The 7,562-nt window shown below is 48.9% G+C and overlaps 1 protein-coding gene across 1 annotated transcript; it reads left to right on the forward strand.

The window, feature by feature from the left end:
* Window positions 1–1,364: 1,364 nt before the first annotated feature.
* LOC136120071 (transmembrane emp24 domain-containing protein 9) lies at window positions 1,365–4,983 on the forward strand. The gene is made up of 5 exons (XM_065873537.1): window positions 1,365–1,551; window positions 1,720–1,820; window positions 2,575–2,700; window positions 3,059–3,205; window positions 4,159–4,983. Exons 1-5 carry the CDS (start codon window positions 1,368–1,370, stop codon window positions 4,306–4,308), a joined length of 708 nt encoding a protein of 235 aa, XP_065729609.1. The 5' UTR covers window positions 1,365–1,367; the 3' UTR covers window positions 4,309–4,983.
* The last annotated feature ends 2,579 nt before the right edge of the window (window positions 4,984–7,562 follow it).

Consider the following 7,562-nt stretch of genomic DNA (forward strand, 5'->3'; position numbering starts at 1 on the left):
AATTCATAGAAGAAAACAAATGACCAATAAAAAAATGTTCAGTCCTCAAGGAAATAGAAATTAAAGGATAGTGAAATACTATTTTTCATCCACTGATATTGCAAATATTTAAAAGGTTAAGAACATTTGACCAGGGTGTGAGGAAGTAAGCACTCCAACACACTGTTGGTGAGGTTGTAATATGGTACAAAGTTTTTGGGAGGACAATTTTGTGATCTCTTATCAACAAAACTATGTCCTACAGCAATGGTTTTTAGAAAATGAACAAGAAATTTTACTGCAGCGTTATTTGTAAGAGCAAATAATTAGGGGGATAGAAATCTTAACCACTTTCATCAGAGTTATGGTTAAAAAAATAAGGTACATTCATTTTATGGAATTTTATTACTGTTAAGAAAAATAAGGTAAAGACTTTCCAATGAGGGAGAAAGCTAAACACATTCCCACTAACCCCCCCTCCTTAGGGACAAATGAAACAACAAAGAGAACTCAAAATAAAGAGAAAACGGAAGCTTCTATGAAGTCTTGAGGTAGCACAATCATAAACTGCTAACTCCGAAGGAGAGCTGCCAAAATACACTGAAATTTGGATACAATTCACGAAAGGCAGATCTCTGCTGATCTGACCCTGAGCTCTCCAAAACGCGCAGTTCCGCCCCAAGACCCCCACCAATACTCCTTTACCAGCCTGCCAATGGGGCACTGAACCCCGGTTCAGAGACGAGCCATCAAGGCTGGTATCTGACAGCAAAGCTGGCGTGGATGAGTAGCGGGGAGGAGTTGGAGGGGGGACGAGGGGCGGAGGTAGGATGCCTGGAAGCACACAGACAAGCGGACGGCGTTTCGGGCACAAAGACATGGCAAAGGGGTTCCGTGGCGGCGGCGGCGGCTGCTACCGCTGCTGTTTCTTGTTTTTTCTTCTTCTTCTTCAGTATTTGAAACATTTTCGAAGATAAATTCATGAATTGTTTGTGTCATTTCTTTCAAAATTCTATTTTTAAAAACAGAAGCAAACGGAGGGGCAGATGCTATGCCCAGGGAAGTCAAGGATCCTAGGTTCGAATCCTGTCCCTGATCATAATTCGCTTCGCGACTCAAACTGCGTGTTTCATGATCTGTAAAAAAATTGATAATCAACACCAGTCACTGGGCCGCGACGACGGTCAACGGAAAGAATTTCTCAATTCTGCGTCCCCAATTCGCTCCTAGGTAGAAGCGGCGCCCCAATCAGGTACCGCCGCGCCACGGCCTCGGGGCATCTGGGACTTGTAGTCCGCCCGGCGGAACTCGCTGTCCCGGCAGGCTGCGCGGCGGCGGCAGGGCTACGTGGCAGGGCCGGCTACTGCTGCGCGGGCAAGTGGGGTAAGATGGCTGCACAGCGGGGCGTGCGGGTTGTTGGGCTCTGCCCCGGAGCCCGGTTGGGTAGGGTCGTTCGGGCCCTCCTGCTACTACTGTGGTTTGCGGCCCGCGGAGGCGCGCTTTACTTCCACATCGGGGAGACGGAAAAGAAGTGCTTTATTGAGGAGATTCCGGACGAGACCATGGTTATAGGTACGAGGGAAGGGAGAGAGTTTTCAACAAGACCGCGGTCTTGGGGCGGGGTTTGCGGGAGGGTCATCTCCTCAGAGCTGGGAGCAGGCGGCGTCGGCGTGCCCTGGCGACAGCGGACTCAGCGCCACCTCGCGTTCCTCTGACTGGGCTCGCCCTGCTTGCTTCCAGGAAACTACCGGACGCAGTTGTATGACAAGCAGCGAGAGGAATACCAACCGGCCACCCCCGGGCTTGGCATGTTCGTGGAGGTTAAGGACCCAGAGGACAAGGTGAGTCGGCTCCTTAGCCCCGCTGAGCCCTCCGCTCTGAACTTGAGCGCCAGACCAAGCAGGCGCCGGTACTTCCTCTCCTAATTTGCGCATCTGCTAGACTGGTAAAAACAGTTGGTGTTGTGGGAAGATCCTGGGTTTTCACTCCGGGCTAACCTTGGGCTTTTTCAGTGCTGGCTGCTTCTCTTAACTTGTTACTGACCGCTGCATGAACCCGCCAAATCAGCTGCCTTCTCTGAGCCATTTCTTTGGTCTGTGAAATAGAAATTCATCTGTCTTATAGATGTGATGAGTGGATTAATTGTGGTGCTAGAAACCAAAGAGTTTTGTCGACTCTAAAGCCATGACATATAGACTTTAGGATTTCACGGAACAGGGTACTTTCCAAAAAGAATGAGCAGCTTTTAATTTGACAAATAAGGATATTAAAACAAACAAACAAAGAAACTTCAAAACCGTTCAACTGTCACCTTTCATTTGAAAGAATGACAGCAAAAGAGTTGAAAGGGCATGAGCTATGAATGAAGTAAAGCCCTTTCCAAGAGTGGTCACATGCCAACCTAATGTCAGACTCTTCGCCCCTTCTCCAGATAGTTCGAAGGCAAGTTTTTGGCAACTGCTGCTAAGCAGCATTGGAACTTTTAGTTTTGTGGGATGCCTAGGGCTCTGCTTGTCAATTTTTGAGGCACTTAGAGCCTTACGCACCATCAGCCCTATTCCTACCATAATACTCACTGAAGTCCCTTCTCTCCAGGTCATCCTGGCCCGGCAGTATGGCTCTGAAGGCAGGTTCACCTTTACCTCCCATACCCCTGGTGAGCACCAGATCTGTCTTCACTCCAATTCCACCAAGTTCTCCCTTTTTGCTGGAGGCATGCTGGTAAGTGGACCCATGTTGGGCTCTTTCGGCCTCTAGCCCCTGGTAAAGACTGGGGACTGGTGCTCCTGTAGGTGTGAGATGACTATGTCAGATTTTGTATCTCTCTACAGCTGGGTTTCCAGTGAACATTCAGGGTGTGGTTACAGAGCTCTTTGTATATGCTTTGGTTAGAGTATCAGCCAAGGTTTATTCTTGCCCTTGGGCCTAGAGCCCCACAGGGCCAGACACTAAGGAGGCTTAGTCAGTGTTGGCTAAATGAACAAATGAAGAAAGGTGGGAGGACCAGCTGTTAGGCCCTGGCAGGAAGACAGAGCAGGGCTACCTGATTCTTCTATCTTCCTTGTCTGTCTGTCTCCAGAGAGTTCATCTGGACATCCAGGTAGGTGAACATGCCAACGACTATGCAGAAATTGCTGCGAAAGACAAGTTGAGTGAGTTGCAGCTACGAGTGCGACAGCTGGTGGAGCAAGTAGAGCAGATCCAGAAAGAGCAGAACTACCAGCGGGTGAGTGGCTGAGCCAGGAGCAGTGGGCTTCCTCCCAGAAGCTGCACACTGACTTAGCCAGGAGTCACATGTCAGACTTATTATGAACCCAAGGGATTTACATGTTTGTGCTGCATTGCAAGTCTAAAAGGTGGGATGGGTATTACTAACTACTTTTAATGGAGGAGGCAGTCTCTTAAGGGGCCGTCATTATCTTATTGGGAGACACACAAAATGACAGAGCAGGAATTGATACCAACACCTTGGGTGTTATTTCCATGGTTCTCAGTGCTCCCGGGATCAAGGGTTTTAATCTCTCCTGTGTCCAGGAGGCAGGCAGGTACTATGAATGGATCTGTGACCATAATGACGGGTAGAATAGTGACCTATCTAAATGGAAACAGCTACTGTGGTCAGCTGAGGGCAGCATTGCAGAATTGCTAGCCCAGGGTTTTAAGAGGCGCTTAGAAGTCCCGGTTTTTTATGTAAAAAAGTCTGGGTTTTAAATGTTGTCAAACCACTGTGTGAGCCAACAAAAACGTGTATGGGCTCCATCCAGCCCCTGGACCACCAATTTGCAACCTGTGCACACAATATTCAAGGAGCAGTTTGGGAGACCCAGGCAGAGGGCTCAGAGCAAGTCCACTTCTGAGCGTTCTAGGACAGCTCTGTCTGATAGGATGATACCACAGCCACTTTACCACTCCCACAGGCATCAGGGTAGGACCAGGTAAGGCTGTACCTTACAGATGAGCAAATAGACCTAGGAGAAATGAGAGGGTTGCCTGAGGTCATCTGGCTGGTGAGGGTGAAGACAGTTCCCAGGTGGGGTGGCTTTTTTTGGGCACTTGACTGGAACCTGGGCAAAGTTAGTTGGCCCTGGGACATCCTCTGGGAAGGGAACCCAGCAGTTCTAGTGGCCCCAGCTGGGGCCCAGCCAACTCAGGCTCATCTTCCTTTCTCCCCTCCCACAGTGGCGAGAGGAACGCTTCCGGCAGACCAGCGAGAGCACCAACCAGAGGGTGCTGTGGTGGTCTATCCTGCAGACCCTCATTCTCGTAGCCATCGGCGTCTGGCAGATGCGACACCTCAAGAGCTTCTTTGAAGCCAAGAAGCTGGTGTAGCCGTCCCAGGCTTCCCAGGCCATCCTTCCTCCCTGGCTGGGGAAGCAAGGGCCTCCTGGACTGACTTCTCTCCGGCAGGAGGCCTGGTCCCCAGCCATGGGTGTCTGCAGGGGAGAGGGGCCACAGCACAAGCTGAGGGTAGCAGCTTGGCTGGCTAATACTTAGCAGGTGGTAGGGTAAATGCCTGCCCCCTGCCCTGGGCCCTTTGCAGTAATCTGAAGCCACTGGGAGCCCTACTGACACCTCAGAATCACAGTGTTACTGATCAGGGATGTGAGCCTATTGTCTGGGATGACTGGGGGGAGGGGAGTGGGTGGGCAAGCCAAGTCTTCCTTCTGTCTTCCTTTCCTAACTTGGAATTTTGACCAAGTTGGGGCGTGATTCCCTGCCACCCAGGAAACCTCACTATTCCCTCCTTGGGCCTAGACCCAGCCTGCTGATCCGGGGTGTTTGTGTCCATTGAGGGTGGGGTAGAGGGAGTTGCGGTGTGGGAAGGTAGCCCTGAGGTGGACCCCAGGTTCTTCACGTGGTTGTTCTTTTGGGGACTAGAGAAACTGGGGTTAGGCCAAATAGAGGCCTTGGTGCTGGTTGGGGATGGGGCCTGCAGAGTCTTAGTTACTGATTTCATTTTCAATAAGTTTAGGTTTGTTACATTGGTTTCCCAATAAAAAAAAATTAACTTCTTGTCCAGTGTAAAGTTACTCTACTGTCAGTGGGCATAGCACTGCAATGTGCTTGAGGGAGTGTCAGTTTTTCCAATGGGCAAAGCACTTCACATTCTGTGTACCCACCTGTGAACTTCATACTTTTCATCCTCTCCATACCCTCCAGTGACAGTGGGTGGTGATTTTGCCCAAGACCATCTAACAAGTGAAAAGTAGGTGGACAGAATTGTTGTGGTGCTTCAAGGAAGTGCCTAGTTAGTGAAGGTACTGCACATTGAACGGAGGAATGCTGCAGGTGTGGAAAGGACAGGAATCCCTGAGTTGGGGGTAGGAGGGGGATACTGATGGACTTAACCAATAGCATGGGATCTCAGCAGTGACCTTGAAGGAGAGGAAGGATTCTGATGAAAGAAGGCAGGACAGGGGTGGTTGAGGAAAACAGGCAAACAGCTGGTATGCAGATAGATGGGCATTGTTTCAGCTGGAGTTGAGGGGGCGGGGTTGTAAGAAAGCTGGAAAGAAAAGTTGGTTAGAGTTAGAAGAGCCTTGAACGCCAGGTAAGAGATTTGGATATAACCCAGTGTTCAACAAAGTTTTGAGTATTAGAACACCCTGAATATAAACTGAGGAAGGTTAATCCAACAGTGTGTGAGAAGGAGACGGGGTGGGGAGGCAAGTTTGGGGACTACTTGAACTGTCAGGAGAATGTAGTCTGAGCTCATATAGCCACTTAGACCTCCACATTTAGGGAAAAAAAAAAACTTTTAAGAACAGTTTTAGAATTGCAGAAAAATTGTGAAGATAGTTTACATCATGCAGTAGTATGGTATATTTGTTAATGTTAAAATGAATGAATCAATAGTGATAGTCCATGCTTTATGCAGATTTCCTTAGTTGTTACATAGTGTCTTTTTTGTTCCAGGAGCCCATCTAGAAGATACCATTGTTACATTTAGTTGTCTCCTTGGGCTCCTCTTGACTGTGACAGTTTCTCAGACTTTCCTCCTTTATTACCTTGACAGTTTTCAGGGATACTGGTCAGGCATTTTGTAGATTTCCCTCAATTGCAATTGGTCTGATGTTTTTCTCATGATTAGACTGGGGTCCTGGGTTTTTGAAAGACCACAAAAGGAAAGTGCCATTCTCATCCCATCATATTAAGGGTACTAATTATCAACATGATTGTGGATGTCACAGTTTAAAATAAGTTAATTTGGATTTTTACATGAAACCTGACTTAGATCTGATACTAGTGGGGCTTCATCCTGATGCGACAACAATTAGCTGGACTGAATGGGAGCTATCCCCTTAAGATGGGCTTGTGCTTTCCAGGTCAGGCCCATCTCCCAGTTTCCATCTTTGGCCTTACCTGACTGTCTCTGCAGGGGTCAGCCTTGACTTTGTCATCAGCCAAATCTAGGCTGGATTTTTCGAGGTTCTGGTATAAGGTACACTGCCCTGGGAGAGCTTAGCAGTAAGGGGACTGGTGGGTTGTATGCTGGGTGAAAGGGGGCTCCTGGGAATGATTAATTTCCTACCTACTATAGTGAAGTCCTCTCAGAAGCAGAGTGGTTGAGACCATAGATTGTGCAACCAAACTACCTGGGCTTACATTCTGAATTACTTCTCTGTGCTTCAGTTCCCTCATCTTTAAAGTGGGCATAATAAGTACAATGCACTCATAAGGACAGATTGAGATAACAGTAGTAAAGAATTTAGAAAAATGACTGGCACATAGTAAGAACTCAATGGATGCTATTTATTAGGAAACTTAAAATGTGCCTGGAAGAACAGAGGAGATCAAGTCTAATAACTTTGCCACTCTCTTTTCCCAGGTAGCAAGCTGGCCCAGCTGGGGCCAAAGTTCTCACGGTGACAGGGCAGATATGGGAAGTCAATCTTACTCCCTTCTTCAGTTCTCAGCTCCACCAAAGTACTCCTCTCCTGGATGATAGCTGCCATTTATATAGCGTTGACTATTGTGCCCATTACTGTACCAAGTTTTTGCATTTTCTCCTTTAATCCTCACAGCAACCATATAAATCAGGAACCATTTATATACTCAGATGAGGAAACAGAAGCAGGCTGTTCCCCAAAACACAGCCGAACTGGCAGAGTCAGGTTTCAAATCCAGCCAATCTGCCTTTAGTGCCTGTCTCCTAACTACTACTTGGGGTGTCACTTGAGGTATCAGGCTGAACGCAAGACTGAGCCCTGAGCTTGGCCCTGCCGCCCTCCAAGCTCGCTGCGGAGAAAGAATGCACTTGAGTTGACGGCAGGACTACTTGGACGCCTTCCCTTGGGAAGAGGAGGAAGATGCAGATTATCCCAGAGCGCTGGTTTGGAAGTCTGGAGTCTATAAATCCAGTCCAAGCCCACTGACTTGAGCCCTCTCCGGGGCCTCAATTTCTCGGGATGTTCAGCGGCCCCCGGAAAGCAGTTAGTAGTTCAGGCGTTTGGTGCGCTCACGTGTTCCTCTGGATGCGGAACCTTTGACGCCGCAGCTCCGGGGAGCAGACGGCGCGGCCGGAGCGGCGGACCCTGTGGACCGAGGGGCGGGGCGGACGGGCTTGGGCGGGGCGGGAGGTG

This window comes from Phocoena phocoena, chromosome 3 (assembly GCF_963924675.1).
Source record: "Phocoena phocoena chromosome 3, mPhoPho1.1, whole genome shotgun sequence".
NCBI classification, from domain to species: Eukaryota; Metazoa; Chordata; class Mammalia; order Artiodactyla; family Phocoenidae; genus Phocoena; species Phocoena phocoena.